This window comes from Panthera leo, chromosome C2 (assembly GCF_018350215.1).
Source record: "Panthera leo isolate Ple1 chromosome C2, P.leo_Ple1_pat1.1, whole genome shotgun sequence".
NCBI lineage: Eukaryota > Metazoa > Chordata > Mammalia > Carnivora > Felidae > Panthera > Panthera leo.
In genome coordinates, this window is record NC_056687.1 from 105,385,683 (window position 1) to 105,405,343 (window position 19,661).

A 19,661-nucleotide genomic window follows, 5' to 3' on the forward strand; every position below is an offset into this window, starting at 1 on the left:
TCAAAGAGGTTTTTGTCCACTTTCTCCTCAAGGATTTTGATGTCTTCCTGTCTTACATTGAGGTCTTTCATCCATTTTGAGTTTATTTTTGTGTATGGTGTAAGAAAATGGTTCAGGTTCATTTTTCTGCATGTAGCTGTCCAGTTTAATCTTTGACGAAGTAGGAAAGAATATCCAATGGAATAAAGACAGTCTCTTCAGCAAGTGTTAGTTAAATTTTCTATGTGTGTTTTAAAACTACCCTAACAGATGTACCATGTTTTCATTATTTGGTGTCTGCCTCAACCCTGTATCCTGATACAAACCTGTCCAAATGCCAGGAACGGGCCACTGCACGCAATAGGCACGTTCCCCACAGCATTTGCCTGTATCTCTAGCCTGCTTCCACTCCATTCCAGTTTCTTCCTAGTTTGTAACTCCTGACTTCCTTTGATTGTTGGTACTTCCTACTTTGACTGTTGGTACTTCCAAAGCATCAGGGACCTACGTTCTTCTGGATCTTTCTGCAGGTTCCTTCACCAAACCATCCTGACAGTCAGCAACCCCTAACTCCCTCACAGATGGGAATTTGAGCAACTTGGGTCTTGCCTCTATAACACTCTTTATGAAGGTTAAGGAGGCACTTTAGAAATAAGGCACACAGAGACTACTGAGTCCATGAAAGAGAATAGCAGCTCTGGAAGATATTAAATGTTCAAAAAGAAGATTAGGCTAATCCAGACAACTCTTTTCCAACAAGTCTTCTTCCTCCACTAGATTGTGAATCTCTTGATGGCAGTGACTAAACATGTCCACCATATTGCCACAGTTCTAGAAATACAGTAAGTAGGTGATCAACAAATATGTTCTCCTAACATTGGGTCCCAGAAATAACTCAATAAATCCTCAAAGAGGATAAGGTTTTACCTCATGAAGAAGTGTGCTTAGATACTAAACATTTTTATTACATTCTTCAGCTCTGTGATTTCTATTTGGAACTTTCTTATATTTTCCCTCTCTTCACTGAAGTTCTCACTGTGCTCATCCATTCTTCTCGCAAGTTCAGTGATTTTAAGAGCATTACTTTAAACTATTATATAAATTACTTATTTCTGTTACATTAAAGGTTTTTGTTTTTTTAACGTTTTACTATTTTTGAGACAGGGAGAGACAGAACATGAACAGGGGAGGGTCAGAGAGAGGAAGACACAGAATCTGAAACAGGCTCCAGGCTCTGAGCTGTCAGCACAGAGCCCGACACGGGGCTCAAACTCACGGACCGTGAGATCATGACCTGAGCCGAAGTCGGCCGCTTAACCGACTGAGCCACCCAGGCGCCCCACATTAAAGGGTTTTTTTTTTCTGAAGTTTCATCTTGTTCTTTCATTTGGAACACATACCTCTGTTTCTTCATCTTCCTTGATACTGCCACTTTCTATGCATTAGATGAAACAGTCACCTCTTGGAGTATTAAATGGTCAGCCTTATGCAGCAGATAAAGCTTATTGTTCAACCTGCCTTAGCTGTTGGCTGTCTCTCAAACCTTTGTGATTGTCCAAGCAGCCTATTTTATTTTTAATAGCTCCCAGTAGTGGAAGCTATGTTAAAATCTCCCTAAAGGGGAGGATCTTAATCAGCACCTAAATTCAGTCCGATTGGAAGCCAGACCCTCAGGCAGAAGCTTTTATTTTTTATTTATTTATTTATTTATTTTTTTAATATATGAAATTTACTGTCAAATTGGTTTCCATACAACACCCAGTGCTCATCCCAAAAGGTGCCCTCCTCAATACCCATCACCCACCCTGCCCTCCCTCCCACCCCCCATCAACCCTCAGTTTGTTCTCAGTTTTTAACAGTCTCTTATGCTTTGGCTCTCTCCCACTCTAACCTCTTTTTTTTTTTTTTTCCTTCCCCTCCCCCATGGGTTTCTGTTATTTTTCTCAGGATCCACATAAGAGTGAAACCATATGGTATCTGTCTTTCTCTGTATGGCTTATTTCACTTAGCATCACACTCTCCAGTTCCATCCATGTTGCTACAAAAGGCCATATTTCATTTTTTCTCATTGCCACGTAGTATTCCATTGTGTATATAAACCACAATTTCTTTATCCATTCATCAGTTGATGGACATTTAGGCTCTTTCCATAATTTGGCTATTGTTGAGAGTGCCGCTATAAACATTGGGGTACAGGTGCCCCTATGCATCAGTACTCCTGTATCCCTTGGATAAATTCCTAGCAGTGCTATTGCTGGGTCATAGGGTAGGTCTATTTTTAATTTTCTGAGGAACCTCCACACTGCTTTCCAGAGCGGCTGCACCAATTTGCATTCCCACCAACAGTGCAAGAGGGTTCCTGTTTCTCCACATCCTCTCCAGCATCTATAGTCTCCTGATTTCTTCATTTTGGCCACTCTGACTGGCGTGAGGTGGTATCTGAGTGTGGTTTTGATTTGTATTTCCCTGATAAGGAGCGACGTTGAACATCTTTTCATGTGCCTGTTGGCCATTCGGATGTCTTCTTTAGAGAAGTGTCTATTCATGTTTTCTGCCCATTTCTTCACTGGGTTATTTGTTTTTCGGGTGTGGAGTTTGATGAGCTCTTTATAGATTTTGGATACTAGCCCTTTGTCCGATGTGTCATTTGCAAATATCTTTTCCCATTCCGTTGGTTGCCTTTTAGTTTTGTTGGTTGTTTCCTTTGCTGTGCAGAAGCTTTTTATCTTCATAAGGTCCCAGTAATTCACTTTTGCTTTTAATTCCCTTGCCTTTGGGGATGTGCCGAGTAAGAGATTGCTACGGCTGAGGTCAGAGAGGTCTTTTCCTGCTTTCTCCTCTAAGGTTTTGATGGTTTCCTGTCTCACATTCAGGTCCTTTATCCATTTTGAGTTTATTTTTGTGAATGGTGTGAGAAAGGGGTCTAGTTTCAACCTTCTGCATGTTGCTGTCCAGTTCCCCCAGCACCATTTGTTAAAGAGACTGTCTTTTTTCCATTGGATGTTCTTTCCTGCTTTGTCAAAGATGAGTTGGCCATACGTTTGTGGGTCTAGTTCTGGGGTTTCTATTCTATTCCATTGGTCTATGTGTCTGTTTTTATGCCAATACCATGCTGTCTTGATGATGACAGCTTTGTAGTAGAGGCTAAAGTCTGGGATTGTGATGCCTCCTGCTTTGGCCTTCTTCTTCAAAATTACTTTGGCTATTCGGGGCCTTTTGTGGTTCCATATGAATTTTAGGATTGCTTGTTCTAGTTTCGAGAAGAATGCTGGTGCCATTTTGATTGGGATTGCATTGAATGTGTAGATAGCTTTGGGTAGTATTGACATTTTGACAATATTTATTCTTCCAATCCATGAGCAGGGAATGTCTTTCCATTTCTTTATATCTTCTTGAATTACCTGCATAAGCTTTCTATAGTTTTCAGCATACAGATCTTTTACATCTTTGGTTAGATTTATTCCTAGGTATTTTATGCTTCTTGGTGCAATTGCGAATGGGATCAGTTTCTTCATTTGTCTTTCTGTTGCTTCATTGTTAGTGTATAAGAATGCAACTGATTTCTGCACATTGATTTTGTATCCTGCAACTTTGCTGAATTCATGTATCAGTTCTAGCAGACTTTTGGTGGAGTCTATCGGATTTTCCATGTATAATATCATGTCATCTGCAAAAAGCGAAAGCTTGACTTCATCTTTGCCAATTTTGATGCCTTTGATTTCCTTTTGTTGTCTGATTGCTGATGCTAGAACTTCCAGCACTATATTAAACAACAGCGGTGACAGTGGGCATCCCTGTCGTGTTCCTGATCTCAGGGAAAAAGCTCTCAGTTTTTCCCCGTTGAGGATGATGTTAGCTGTGGGCTTTTCATAAATGGCCTTTATGATCTTTAAGTATGTTCCTTCTATCCCGACTTTCTCAAGGGTTTTTATTAAGAAAGGGTGCTGGATTTTGTCAAAGGCCTTTTCTGCATCGATTGACAGGATCATATGGTTCTTCTCTTTTTTTTTGTTAATGTGATGTATCACGTTGATCGATTTGCGAATGTTGAACCAGCCCTGCATCCCAGGAATGAATCCCACTTGATCATGGTGAATAATTCTTTTTATATGCTGTTGAATTCGATTTGCTAGTAACTTATTAAGAATTTTTGCATCCATATTCATCAGGGATATTGGCCTGTAGTTCTCTTTTTTTACTGGGTCTCTGTCTGGTTTAGGAATCAAAGTAATACTGGCTTCATAGAATGAGTCTGGAAGTTTTCCTTCCCTTTCTATTTCTTGGAATAGCTTGAGAAGGATAGGTATTATCTCTGCTTTAAATGTCTGGTAGAACTCCCCTGGGAAGCCATCTGGTCCTGGACTCTTATTTGTTGGGAGATTTTTGATAATCGATTCAATTTCTTCGCTGGTTATGGGTCTGTTCAAGCTTTCTATTTCCTCCTGATTGAGTTTTGGAAGAGTGTGGGTGTTTAGAAATTTGTCCATTTCTTCCAGGTTGTCCAATTTGCTGGCATATAATTTTTCATAGTATTCCCTGATAATTGTTTGTATCTCTGAGGGATTGGTTGTAATCATTCCATTTTCATTCATGATTTTATCTATTTGGGTCATCTCCCTTTTCTTTTTGAGAAGCCTGGCTAGAGGTTTGTCAATTTTGTTTATTTTTTCAAAAAACCAACTCTTGGTTTCGTTGATCTGCTCTACAGTTTTTTTAGATTCTATATTGTTTATTTCTGCTCTGATCTTTATTATTTCTCTTCTTCTGCTGGGTTTAGGCTGCCTTTGCTGTTCTGCTTCTATTTCCTTTAGGTGTGCTGTTAGATTTTGTATTTGGGATTTTTCTTGTTTCTTGAGATAGGCCTGGATTGCAATGTATTTTCCTCTCAGGACTGCCTTCGCTGCATCCCAAAGCGTTTGGATTGTTGTATTTTCATTTTCGTTTGTTTCCATATATATTTTAATTTCTTCTCTAATTGCCTGGTTGACCCACTCATTCGTTAGTAGGGTGTTCTTTAACCTCCATGCTTTTGGAGGTTTTCCAGACTTTTTCCTGTGGTTGATTTCAAGCTTCATAGCATTGTGGTCTGAAAGTATGCATGGTATAATTTCAATTCTTGTAAACTTATGAAGTGCTGTTTTGTGACCCAGTATATGATCTATCTTGGAGAATGTTCCATGTGCACTCGAGAAGAAAGTATATTCTGTTGCTTTGGGATGCAGAGTTCTAAATATATCTGTCAAGTCCATCTGATCCAATGTGTCATTCAGGGCCCTTGTTTCTTTATTGACCGTGTGTCTAGATGATCTATCCATTTCTGTAAGTGGGGTGTTAAAGTCCCCTGCAATGACCACATTCTTATCAATAAGGTTGCTTATGTTTATGAGTAATTGTTTTATATATCTGGGGGCTCGGGTATTTGGCGCATAGACATTTATAATAGTTAGCTCTTCCTGGTGGATAGACCCTGTGATTATTATATAATGCCCTTCTTCATCTCTTGTTACAGCCTTTAATTTAAAGTCTAGTTTGTCTGATATAAGTATGGCTACTCCAGCTTTCTTTTGGCTTCCAGGAGCATGATAAATAGTTCTCCATCCCCTCACTCTCAATCTAAAGGTGTCCTCAGATCTAAAATGAGTCTCTTGTAGACAGCAAATAGATGGGTCTTGTTTTTTTATCCATTCTGATACCCTATGTCTTTTAGTTGGCGCATTTAATCCATTTACATTCAGTGTTATTATAGAAAGATATGGGTTTAGAGTCATTGTGATGTCTGTATGTTTTATGCTTGTAGTGATGTCTCTGGTACTTTGTCTCACAGGATCCCCCTTAGGATCTCTTGTAGGGCTGGTTTCGTGGTGACAAATTCCTTCAGTTTTTGTTTGTTTGGGAAGACCTTTATCTCTCCTTCTATTCTAAATGACAGACTTGCTGGATAAAGGATTCTCGGCTGCATATTTTTTCTGTTTAGCACACTGTAGACATCGTGCCAAGCCTTTCTGGCCTGCCAAGTTTCAAAGGAGAGATCAGTCACGAGTCTTATAGGTCTCCCTTTATATGTGAGGGCACGTTTATCCCTTGCTGCTTTCAGAATTTTCTCTTTATCCTTGTATTTTGCCAGTTTCACTATGATATGTCGTGCAGAAGATCGATTCAAGTTACGTCTGAAGGGAGTTCTCTGTGCCTCTTGGATTTCAATGCCTTTTTCCTTCCCCAGTTCAGGGAAGTTCTCAGCTATAATTTGTTCAAGTACCCCTTCAGCACCTTTCCCTCTCTCTTCCTCCTCTGGGATACCAATTATGCGTATATTATTTTTTTTTAGTGTATCACTTAGTTCTCTAATTTTCCCCTCATACTCCTGGATTTTTTTATCTCTCTTTCTTTCAGCTTCCTCTTTCTCCATAACTTTATCTTCTAGTTCACCTATTCTCTCCTCTGCCTCTTCAAGCCGAGCCATCGTGGTTTCCATTTTGTTTTGCATTTTGTTTAAAGCGTTTTTCAGCTCCTCGTGACTGTTCCTTAGTCCCTCGATCTTTGTGGCAAGAGATTCTCTGCTGTCCTGTATACTGTTTTCAAGCCCAGCGATTAATTTTATGACTATTATTCTAAATTCACTTTCTGTTATATTATTTAAATCCTTTTTGATCAGTTCATTAGCTGTTGTTATTTCCTGGAGATTCTTCTGAGGGGAATTCTTCCGTTTGGTCATTTTGGAGAGTCCCTGGTGTGGTGAGGACCTGCAGGGCACTTCCCCTGTGCTGTGGTGTATAACTGGAGTTAGTGGGCGGGGCCGCAGTCCGACCCGATGTCTGCCCCCAGCCCACTGCTGGGGCCACAGTCAGACTGGTGTGTGCCTTCTCTTCCCCTCTCCTAGGGGCGGGATTCACTGTGGGGTGGCGTGTCCCGTCTGGGCTACTTGCACACTGCCAGGCTTGTGTTGCTGGGGATCTGGCGTATTAGCTGGGGTGGGTAGGCAAGGTGCACGGGGGCTGGAGGGGCAGGCTTAGCTCGCTTCTCCCTAGGTGATCCACTTCAGGAGGAGCCCTGTGGCAGCGGGAGGGAGTCAGATCCGCTGCCGGAGGTTTGGCTCCGCAGAAGCACAGAGTTGGGTGTTTGCGCGGAGCGAGCAAGTTCCCTGGCAGGAACTGGTTCCCTTTGGGATTTTGGCTGGGGGATGGGCGGGGGAGATGGCGCTGGCGCCTTTGTTCCCCGCCAAGCTGAGCTCTGCCGTCCGGGGGCTCAGCAGCTCTCCCTCCCTTTGTCCTCCAGCCTTCCCGCTTTCCGAGCAGAGCTGTTAACTTATGACCTCCCAGACGCTAAGTCGCGCTTGCTGTCGGAACACAGTCTGTCCGGCCCCTCCGCTTTTGCCAGCCAGACTCGGGGGCTCTGCTTGGCCGGCGAGCCGCCCCTCCGCCCCGGCTCCCTCCCGCCAGTCCGTGGAGCGCGCACCGCCTCGCCGCCCTTCCTACCCTCTTCCGTGGGCCTCTAGTCTGCGCTTGACTCCGGAGACTCCCTTCTGCTAATCCTCTGGCGGTTTTCTGGGTTCTTTAGGCAGGTGTAGGTGGAATCTAAGTGATCGGCAGGACGCGCTGTGAGCCCCGCGTCCTCCTACGCCGCCATCTTCCTATGAAGGCAGAAGCTTTTAAAGTAAGCAAAGGTAAACATTACCGTGGGGCTGCAATTGTAAACTGTGTTGGCCTCCACAGCCAGTTGATCTGGGTAGCAGTTGCAAAATTTGGGACTGCAGGTAAGTGTATTATCTCCTTTCTGGGAGATTTGGCTGAGCTGTAATGAGGCCTAAGGAGAGCACAAAGACGGTATCCCCCAGCCTATGTTCCCTAAGAGCATATCTGTAGCCTGTAGATGTGTGCCAAATCTGAAGTCTGCCCTCTAAGGCCCAAGCTCCACATCAAGCAAGTAGGCCTCTTTTACAGAGTGGCTAAGGGTATGTTCCATCTGCTGTCTATTCAGGGCCCTGTGGTGGAAGCCTGCTGTCTCTCCAGTTGTTACATTCCCATAGGGCCCAGGAATGTAAGCCCCCCTGGTCACCAGAACCAAGTGATCAAAGGGTATCTCCTGGGCAGCAGCCACAAAAATCAGGTTACCAGATCTACAGACTGGGATGTAAAGTCTGGCTCTTACACCAGACACATATAAGAGCTCCCGTCCAAGACATGTTAGTACTCTGGAGTGTGGCAGAGGGAGAGTTTAAAGGTAGTAGCTGGCCTCCGAGGTCTTAGAAAAGGTTTATAGTCAGTCCTTCAATGTGTGTTTAATTAAAAGCCTGCGCTTCAGGCTGCAGCTATGATGATAAGCTATGATGATAAAATAGGCCTCTTTTACATCGTAGTGAGCTCCTGGGTCTGTAGCCTCTTGCTGTACCCTGGTAGCTGTAGCTGTTAAAGACTCTGTCTACTGGTTACTGTCCTGAAGTAACACCTGAAAGTCACACCAGAGCCAGGCAGTGGGGAGGTATACCCTGGCAGCAGCTGCAAAAATCAGGGCACCAGACAAGGTATAAGCTCCTTTCTCTAAGACGCCAGTGAGCTGGAGCAAGGGAGAGCACGGAGATTGCATTCACTGGCCTCCATTACCTGAGACTCCTCTGTAGGACCCGAGATATGCTTGAAACCAGAAGCCTGTCACTCAGACCAAAGCTCGTGGACCAGTAAATAGGCCTCTTTCTCAGAAAGAGTGAATGTGTGTTTCAGTCTGCTGTCTATGCAGTGTCTCAGGAATGATGGTCTGCCAAGAACTGTCTAACTGCCACAGCTCCATGGAACCCAGGAATCCAAACCCCTTGGCCTCCAGAGCCAGGTGATAAGGGGTGTTCTCTGGGTGACAGTCACCAACACCAGGCCCCCAACCTGTGTAGAAGCTGTCATCTGGGAGATGGTATTCTGGAGTGCAGCAGACGGAGAGTACAGGATGGTGCTCACTGGCTGGAGCAAGAAAGACGGAGAATGCCAAGAGGCACCCACCAAAAACAGAAAAGAGAAGAAGAAAGAAAAGAGAAAGAAGGTAAAGAATAAAAAGGAGAAAAATTAAAAAGATGGCACCCACCAGCTTTAGCAAGGCGGAGAGCAGGAAGACGGCTCCCACCATTCTCTGACCCCAGAGAATATCCTAGCAGGCCCCTGCCTCTCAGACTAATACTTTAAAATTAGGAAACCAGTCTTTTCACATAAAGTCTGGGTACTTTTCAAAGGGATACTTCTGCATGGGGCCCTGGGACTGGTGAATCCATGCATGCGGGCTCTTTAAGAGCCGTCTTCAGTTGGCCACAGACCTGTAGGTCTCACAGGCACTGGAACCCCTTTGGTCTTCAAAGCCGTATGTTTTGAGGGCTCGTCTTTCAGGTGCTGGTCTTAGTAGTGGGGGTGCCTGATGTAGAGTACAATCCTTCTTTCCTCAGGCAGGAAGGAGCTCTGTGTTTTGAATTCCCTCCTGACTGTGAGTCACTGTGCTCAGGGTGGGGTTTACTGCAAGATTATGTCCTAGCCTTTCCTACCTGTTTTGATGTGGTTTCCCTCTCATTTGCGTGATGTAAAGGTGTTGTTCCACCAGTTTTTAGGTTTTTTTTTCAGGGGATATTGTTCCATATGTGGCTGTAGAGTCAGTAATGCCTGTGGGAGGAGGTGAGTTCAAGATGTTCCTGCATAGCCATCCTGAACTGGAACCCCCCAGAAACTCAGTATGTTTAGAGAGATGTAGGTTCTTGCTCAGTTTTACTTCTCATTAGCTGTGGCCTTTGGGCAAAGCACTAAAGTTATTGGCCTACATTATGCTTACCCAAAGAAACAGGAATAATAATAACCTTTGTGTAATTCTTGCAAGGAGTCAAGGATAAGGTATCTAAGTCAGCCTCAAACTTGACCAATAGAGGCCCTAGATAAATCATTATAATCACTTAAGACAATCAAACACTTTCAAAAATTTTTAAGCAATGTGTGCTAATCACATACATTGATATGATAAGCTGGATTCCTGAGGATCTTTATGGGCAATATTTTCTTAGCCCAGTTTGGCTTACAAAACGTGTTTGGAACAGTGTAACTCCCATGGAAAAGATGCATTCGGTCAGAATTTTGGCAGGGAGGATTTTCTCATTGAAAGTTCACTACAATCCTTTAAGACACGGTTAGTGTTCTCATCATACAGAGAAGTGCAACTGTGGCCCAGACAGGTAAGCAGTGCTCCCAGGTCACACAGTGGGTAGGGAGCAGAGCTGGGATTTGCCTTATTTGCTCTAACTCCAAAGTCTATGCTTTCAACCATTCTTCTCTCATATCTTCTTTTAATTAAGCTTTTGACTAAAGTTGATAGGCATTACTCTCAAACAAATGCAGTCTAACAAGGCTTCATTGAGAAATATCTTTTAAATTCTTTTGGGAATTGTCTTTTTCCTCCAGTGTGTCTATCTGTCTGTCTCTCTCTTTGTCTTTTATAGAATCTAAAGGTTGTTTTATCACTAAATCAAATACATTAATAAAAAATAAGGAGAGGAATTGGGCATATTTAATGAGCAGACTTTCAAAAGATGATCTGTATTCAACAGATGTCTATGTTGTTCAATAATAAAATAAATATATGGTTAAAACATCAGGACAGGGATTGCACACACTTAACGAACAACTGTTAAGGGACAGTTTGTATTTAGAAGGTGGGTTTCGAATCTTATTATATCCAAGATGTGACCCCATGTAAAGGGTAGCAGTTTTATGGAGTCTGGAGAGTCCATTTCCTTCCTTTGCAGTCAGGTCTCTGTGCTAAAGCATGTGCTCCTTGATGTGAGCCTTCCTCCTCAGGCCCTCGTTCCAGCCTTGCCTCCTAACATATTTGTCTTTAGTCTTCGAGTTGCATTGAGAGCCTTCACTGTGGTGCTTTCACTTATTACTTTTGCTTTCACCAAGTTTTCTGACTTGAGAGGCTTGCTTTTGTTGGATCCTCAGAAAACCTGCCTTTCACCTCCCCAAAATTACTTTTTATTAACAGCTGTGCAATCTTGATTGCTTTTGCCCTTTCAATGCGGTCCTTTGATCCTCCAACTCTAAAACTCAAAATTACCTGTTAATGGTCGCATTCGTGAACCAGGTAATGCACCCTTCCTGACATTTCCTCTAAATTCCATCCACATACTCACATGTGTCCTTTCCCTGGAGGTCTCTACTTCCACTGATACTTTGCACTCCACATAGAGGTTTAGGCTTCCTTATCAAATCCTTTTGTTTTTAGTTGGCTTGAGTATGAGGAAACAACTGAGAGTCTTTCCTGCCCCATCCAACCTCTACCTTGGGTTCCCATCAGTGCAGGTATAAAATGGAGGCAGCCCACAGCTGAGAACAGTTCTCATCTTGCTTTATTATCTTTTACACTCAGAGACTGGCCTGCCAAAATGCATCCCACCTGAGGGGTTGCAGAGGTTGGACTGTCCAGAAAACCTTCAATGGAACTTAGTCTCCCTCTCTCCTCCTGATCAGAGAAGGGAGAGGAGAGTTTCCAGTAAAGCGGATTTTATAGTGTAGTAACCATCGCTTTCCCTACTTCTCTCTACCTACCACGGGAAGACAGATGTTCAGCAGGTTCCCCCCAACAAAAGAAGACCTTAACAGAAAGCCTGTGCAGTGTGACAGTGACTCTTGAACCTGGGAGAAGGTCCCATCTTTCATACCCAGTGCTCTGCAGGTCTAAAGAACATCCTTTGGGAAGTGGGGAGGAGGGTATGCCAAAATTCACCCTCTTGAGGATGCCAAGGTCAGCCTGAGGGAGATGTCCCAGCAGAGCAAGGGACATAATGAGAAACACAGCCTACACCATTGGTGGAAGACTCAGGGTAGATGAAATGCGCTTCCCACAATGTCCCGACCCCTATTTTTAAGGAAACAACTGCCTGGGAGCGAAATGTTTACCATTAATGAAAATCTTGGGGCAGTTGGGTGTTTGGCACATGAGGGGTGGGAGAGGAATAACAAGGAGAAGGGACAACTAGAAAGAGGAGAGACTAGAGAGGACAGCAGGCTGCACAGCTACAGGAAAAGTCTAATGTGTATAGAGGGGAGATGTTCAACCTGTCATGAGAGTTAAGAATTTAATAACCAGATTAGACAAGAGTCACTGAACTGGACTAAATTCTCTGATGGGACTCAAATTCCATTATTGGGCAAGATTAAGTTTTCTCTCCCTCATCCCCCTCCAGTGAGTGGAAATGGGGTTCAGAGTTATTAGAAGAGATAAAACCATTCTTTTTGCACCTCACTGACCTAAGATTCCTCCATCAAGCCAGCTACGCATTAAGTCCCAGACTCTCTGAGCTGGCTGGAATCTCAGGCAGAGAGATTTTTTTCTTTGCCTGCTCCTCCTCCTGGCACCTGCCCCCCTGCCTATACATATCAGAGATGATGAAAACCAAATAACACCAGGGAGGATTCCTAGCTTCATTTCAGCATTCAAATTAAACACTCTAATTTTTCACACAAACAACTTTCCATTCCAGCACTTTTTCATTTAAGAGGACGTTATCTTAATGAGAAAATTCCTAAGGATAAAACAACCTATGTTTGAAAACTAACATCCTGTGTAGTGAGGCTGACACATTGCTTGCATAAATTTGGTAGCCTGATTTATTATTCATTTAGTAAGCATGACATAGGGCTTCCTATAGTGGGGGACCCAACAGGTTCAGAAGCCATGTCTGAACTTTATCTTGAAGGTATCCCACTGTTCTCATTCAGATACAAGCTTTTTACTGATATCCAGGGCTAATGTAGATTTACAAGGGTTTATGTTAATATTTGCTTTTATGCAGCAGGATATTATATATCTGCATCATTTCTGTCTCAGTTCCCAAATCCATGGCTTACTGTTCTTTAAAGCTGTACACCTGAAGTCTCCCTTCTTCAGGGTGACTTCTTTTCTAAAAGATTCCTCTTTGGGCTTTTTTGTAAATTATCAGTGATCCTAGCCAGGCTCAGACATGTTAAAATTCTTGGATACATGCTTCTCAGAGCATTAACCTGTGTGTGTGCGTGCATGTGTGTGTGATAAAAGAAATGGCATGATATAAAAATAAACAAGTTTTCCAAGGTGGAATTAACCAAGTTACTAAGACAAAACAGCAGAAAATGCACTCTGTCTAAAAGGGGAAAACCAAGAAATGATGATGGGACGACAATATAATAATTCCCCCACACCATCCAGTAGATGGTGCTATTCGCCCAAAACGGCTTTGTTGCTGTTCAAAACAGAAATGTTTAACACATAAATGTGAAACAAGTAAATGTTTAATTCTTATACCCCCAAATTCAAGAGTAGTGTAGAAGTTCATAAAATGAGAACTGTAATGTTTTAATGTAAACTTTGAAATAACTTACATTTTCACCTTTGATTCCAGGGGCTGTAGATTGAGGTGATATTTTTCAATATTATTCTCCATATCCATGGCCATCTGGTGACTAGAAACAGAAATAATGCCTCAATATAGTTGAATACAGAGAGTTAACCTTTATAAAAATAATATTGATAATTTGTATTTATTTGAAAAAGCAGATATATATCCAATTTTGTTCATTTTAATGAATTCACAGAGTCCTAAAGTCTCCTATTGATAGATAATGGATAAATGACCACACCATAAAAACAAAACGTTGTTTTTTTACATTTGCTATTCTTTTGACACTTACTCCTTAGCTCAACATTCATATTTAAGGCATGAGAGTCATTTCCTTTAAGCAAAGAGAAAAGCAGAATATTGGGCCACTTTGGGGGGAGAAAAAAACGAAAGGAGGGTGTTATAAATCCCATGGAATTAACCAAGTTGTAGAGAATGTAGCTCATTCATTCTCACCCTTCAATGGTGCCACTGCCATTGAACCTTTCCTTCTTTCATTCTGTAAGCTTTGTCAAAGCATGAATCTCTGCCCTGGAAAATTCTGTATCCATAGATATATGATCACTGCTTCTAAGATTTTGTGGAGATGGTGGTAGTTGATCTGGGTTTTGTAGAATGGACAGGAATTAGGTTAAGATGTGAAAGGTAATACATATGAGACAGATATTAAAACAAAGGATTAGAGGTGAAAAAACTCAGGCTATTTTTAGATAACAAAGAACAATTTGGTGAAAGTCGAGGATAAAAGTAGGAAATAAGTTTGGATAAGCGGAAGACTAACAGTCATTGGCCGCATAATATATACAAAACACTGTCATAAACATTTTATATGTATTATCTTATTAAATTTTCACAGTAGCCTCTACCAAGTATGTATTTTCCCCATTGTACAGATGAGAAATCTGAAGCTCAAAGAGGTTATGCTCAAGTCACTGTACAGCAGAAACCACACTGAAACTCAAGTTTCATAACCACAAAATACTGCTTGAAGGATTTTAATTTCATACTTATTCAACTTAATGCTACTGACTGTGGTTTTCATACGTCAAATATTTGACATCCCAATCCAAGACACATGCGTGTGCTAAGGGAATGTGTGTGTGTACATATGTGTTCATTAAAACTGAAAAAAAAATTTCAAGAAATATTATTTCCCCAACTACATGTAATGTATGCTGATATCTTTTATTATATTTCAGATTTTTTATATTACATTTCAGTGGTGAACCATCAAACTGATTTAACAAACCATCAGTGGATTGTTATCTATAGTTTGAAAAACATTGCTGCAGGGAAACATAAAGTATTTAGAGCAGGAAAAGTTGAATGGGATGTTTAAGGGTGATTTTTAATAGCAGTGACAAGGAGAGGGATGGAAAACATTTAGAAGGGGAAAAAAAATATTTAGAAGGGTATTCAAATTGGTCTGATAATGAGGACCAGGTTGTGGTTCTAGTAAAGAAAGGAAAAAGATAAGAAAAAAATTGAGCTGGAAGTATCTCCAGGACTTTCTCCTCTTTATAAAGGAATAACCAAAAAAGGTGGAGAAACATATAGATTAGATAAATTCCTACTTGGCCAGTAGGTGGTGCCATCAGCACAATATAGCCTTGTGGTGGCCTAGCTGGGATATTAAGGGGCAAGGAAAAAAGTGCTGTACTCATTTTGCTCTATGCCACTGGTATTCTGAGTCCATTATTAATTCATCCTTATTCATTCATTTATAAGTATATTGTGTATCTTCTATGTGTCAGAAATGATGCAAAACACAAGTGACACAATGGTGAAAACACTAGACATGTTCCGTGTTCTATGGTTTTACAATCTAAGAGATGGTGGATATTAAACAAGCAATTACAAGAGTGACAGATGTTATTAAAGGGGAAACAGAGGGACTTAATGCAGGGTCAGTTGGCATGGAAAGTGTTGTTTTTGCAATTTTATGATCTTGTAGGGACAAAAGCCTTATAAGAAAGATACTTTAAGATTTTGTTAACTAACCCCCTTAATAGCATATTAGTAAATTGGGCAATAGGGATACATGTGAGGTGTTGTGGGACCTCTAGTTATACAGCAACCAAAGGCAAAACTCAAGTTTTCAAAAACAGAAAAAAAATTTTATAATAATAAATTACAATTTGCAGTTATACATCCTCAACAAACTATGAACTATGAATACCTGTAGATTTTAATTGGATAGCTTTATCTCATTCCATCAATAATTACCTGTTGGTAATAAAATGATTATATGTGAGGTGAATGTGTGGCTTGCAATCATATATTTCGCACCAGAAACCCAGCTTGATTCAATATTTACAACAAATAGCAGTCACCCTAAGGTCTTACTTAAGTTAATAAATGATTATCAAAAACAACAGAGTCATAAGCAGGCTCTTAAATAATGGCATTACTAATTACTCTTCTGTTTATGAGCACATAGAAAGCGTTATTGAATATGTGCACGTATGTGTGTACAAATGACCTGGACTGGCCCTGCGCATAGTCTCAAGGAGAACAGAGTTGCAGCTCCCCCTCTCTTCACGTTGTCTACCACAAAACCCTGTTGAGCATTCAGAATAAATGTAATGTTCCAAGGGGGAATAACTGATCAACTGCTATGACACCACTATCACTTAACTTATGGCCATTTCAAGTAGCTGAGGTGATTTACATCAGCACCTAAGTCAGCTACAGCTATAATGAAATGCCTAACTGCTCACTCAGAGCACACCAGTTTTTCAATCAAATTTGACAGCTTTCAAGGACACAGACCTGCCCCGAAGCAAAGCAGGAAAATCTCTAGAATTACAGGCAAATGGGTATAGCCGTTAGGGCTGGCAGCCATTGTTTGTTCTCTCTCTGTCCTGGACAAACTTGAAAGCGAAGCTTACCCCACAGGCTTGTGTGCTTTGAGGGGAGACTTTAATTCCCATCTCTGGAATTCCTCAATCATGATAAGGAAAAATAAGCATGCAAAGCAGATTGGCCATTTCCAGAAGCTTTTAGCTTTCCCAGCCTTCTGGACAATAAGAAGGAAAGAATAGGGAAGGAAAGAGGAGGCAGAAGCCCACATATATGCCATTAATCTTCACAAATCTTCTTGAGAGCAGAAAGCTGGGAAAGATACATGTTGGGATTAGCGAGAAGTTCAATACAGAGTTGTGATCAATTAGCAAGAAAAAAACTTCTGGAGTTCACTTTTTACATTAAGATCAATAATGAAATACCAGCACAACCTAACTTAATAGATGCAAGTGATGAGGAGAACAAAGGCAAGAGAAATATAGATAAAATTAAATTTCCTTACAACTCGCAGCCCATTGATAAATACCTGAGACATGCAGGGCGTGACACTCCTCAAGGAACTCATGGCTGCCTTAATGTTGATGTTTTGCTAGAGAGTAAAAGCAACCTTTGAGAATAGCCAGACCTCCAGGATCCTGTAGTCTTCTTTAACATATGGAAATCTCTTTAATGACTTCCTTTATCTCTATCTGCCCCCACACCCAACCTAGAAGTATATAATCAATCATTCCTCACAATCATAGCACAGCTCCTTCTTCCCATGGGTCCTGACCCTGTACTTTTTGCACCAAAAACATCTCAAGAATTCATTCTTGACGATGGGCTCAGCAGCCCTGTATCAAAAGGGCTGAACGTCACAGAGAAAGTGTGTCCTAAGAAAATTAAGCCACGGTGAGATTACTGAATAACCACAAGGAATCTAAAATGTACCTAGACCACTGGTTCTCACCCCAGCTCCTCATTAGAATCACATGGAGGGAACTTTGAGAAATACTAATTTCAAGATCTCATCCTGAGAGATTCAGATTCAATTCGTCTAGGGTGGAGCTTACGCCAAGGCTTATGCCATCTTTATTAACTTCCAGGTGATTCTAAAGGCATCCAGGATGAAGAATCACTTATCTAATGTCATTACCACACTAATCTCCATAAAGGAAAATCTTTCTAGTTACACAAAAACTTTTTAGTTATTATTTATATACTTCTAGTGATGGTAATGGTGAGGGCACACCATAATAAGGATAAATTCAATCTGAAGATAACGCAGAAACTTCATTTGATCAAACTGCTGAAAACTGTCCTTCCAAGTGATGACACGGCAAATTCTTAGAATCACGGAGATAGAATGAACCTGAATGCGTCTAGTCCAAACAGCCACCCAGATGGAAAGAGAAGGGGCTGACGTTGCAGCCAGTGGGCTATTGTGGGTGTCTTATTTAAGGCCCTCACCAAGACTGTCAAGTCAGTGTTATTATCGGCACAGGAAACTGTGTTCAGGATATTTAAATACTTTGTTCAGACTCACAAAGCTAGGATAAAATCAGAGAAAGGAATCATATTCAAGATTTTCCATTTTCAGGAATGTTTTCAACAGCATCTCAGATGGGCACTTTTAGTGTCTGTCATCTCATTGCTTAATAAAGAAGTCCATTCTGTTGGGCAGGCTGAATTTTTACAATAGTTATTCTTTTTCTGAGTCACAAAGCTGTTTCTCCGTAAATCCTGCTCACTGATTCTTGTTATGCCCTTTAGAGCAAGAAGAGCAATTTGGCCCCTTTTTTTTTTTTTTTTTAATTTTTTTTTTTTTAACGTTTACTTATTTTTGAGACAGAGAGAGACAGAGCATGAATGGGGGAGGGGCAGAGAGAGAGGGAGACACAGAATCGGAAGCAGGCTCCAGGCTCTGAGCCATCAGCCCAGAGCCCGACGCGGGGCTCGAACTCACGGTCCGTGAGATCGTGACCTGAGCTGAAGTCAGTCGCCCAACCGACTGAGCCACCCAGGCGCCCCTGGCCCCTTTTTAATGGGAAAATTCCTTCAAATCTTTAAGGAAAGTCATTATGCTCCCTCTGAGATTTCTTTTCTCCAGGACACATCTTCAACTCTCTGTAGTAGTTTCATATGGTCCCAGAAACTCACAATTTTAACTGACCTCCTCTGATGCTCTTGGGAAGGTCTACGGGCTTTTTAAATGTGATACCCAGAGCCACGGGTGACACTCACAAGGGCTTGGCATTGAGACTTAGCCAGTGTTTGAGATCAGGAGCTCTGGTGGCATCCATGAGTGGTTTTGATTCTCACCCTCACTACTCTTAGTAGACAAGTGCTGAAAGCTCTCTGAGCCTCTTTCCTTATCTGTAAAATGGAAATAATCCCTATGTCAAAAGGCTATAATCAGAATTCTATGAGGAAACATCTGTAAGCATTCACTGATATGGAAGATAATTATAAATGCTCAGTAAATGATAGTTCATTTTTTCTTTTATCTGGACAATGCATGCCTATTATCAGTCTAATATTGTGGTAATATTTTTAGAAGTCATATAAAATCATGGTCTTGTGTTAACATCAGATAAAACCTCTAAGCATCTACTCACAAACTGAAATCAGAATATATCTCTGATGTATCTGATTGTACAATTTTTTAAAAATCTAAATGAAAAATATACTCATATTGAATTTCATCTTTCTTGGTTTTTTTTCAGCTCAATTTTGTTCCATTCTATAGTATTGTTTTTTTAAATTTATTTATTTATTTTGAGAGAGAGAGAGAGCATATGAGTGGGAAAGTAGGGGAATGGGGGAGTGCGGGAGTGGGGAGGGTGGAGGGGGGGGGAGGGGCAGAGAAAGTCTGAGAGAAAGAATCCCAAGCAGGCTCCACACTGCCAGTGCAGAGCCCAATGCAGGGCTCAAACCCACAAACCATGAGATCATGACCTGAGCCAAAGTTGGAGGCTTAACTGACTGAGCCACCCAGGCACCCCTCTGTAGTATTACTTTAATGTTAATTCTATTAGTGTTACCCTTAAACTTTTTACAAATTTTAGGACTACCTTCTATACACTCCATTGATTAAAAGGCAAAAAGAGGGCAGGGTTGTTAAGTTTTAAGCCCTCAGACACAGCACCAAGACATCTCCATGCATCATACTAATCTGTTAATCAGTATAGCTTGTGTATCATAGCTCAACTAGCCATAAATCTATCTAACTATATATCAAATGAGCCACATTTCTGGGTTCCTGACCACAATGATATCGTAAGAAACTGTCAAATTTATTTATTCATTTTTGCCTTGCCAGGTGTTTGATTGTTTTTTTTTCCCCCATGCAAGCTTTTAAACCTCAAACATAATTAATTTCCTTTGGTATTTTTTACTTACTTTTCAAGTAAATATTTTCCATCATTAACTTGTCCTAAAGGATTCTGCAATCTTTTCATTTCTTCCTGTGAAAAAGAAAAGAATTATCTTACAAATTGACCCCATG

The 19,661-nt window shown here is 41.2% G+C and overlaps 1 protein-coding gene across 1 annotated transcript in view; it reads right to left on the reverse strand.

Moving 5' to 3' along the window:
• The window catches only part of IQCJ (IQ motif containing J), a 426,282-nt gene that overhangs the window by 8,282 nt on the left and 398,339 nt on the right, over positions 1-19,661 (reverse strand). The window contains 2 exon segments of the mRNA XM_042955010.1: positions 13,353-13,433; positions 19,556-19,620. Of these exon segments, the coding sequence (XP_042810944.1) occupies positions 13,353-13,433; positions 19,556-19,620 (146 nt within the window).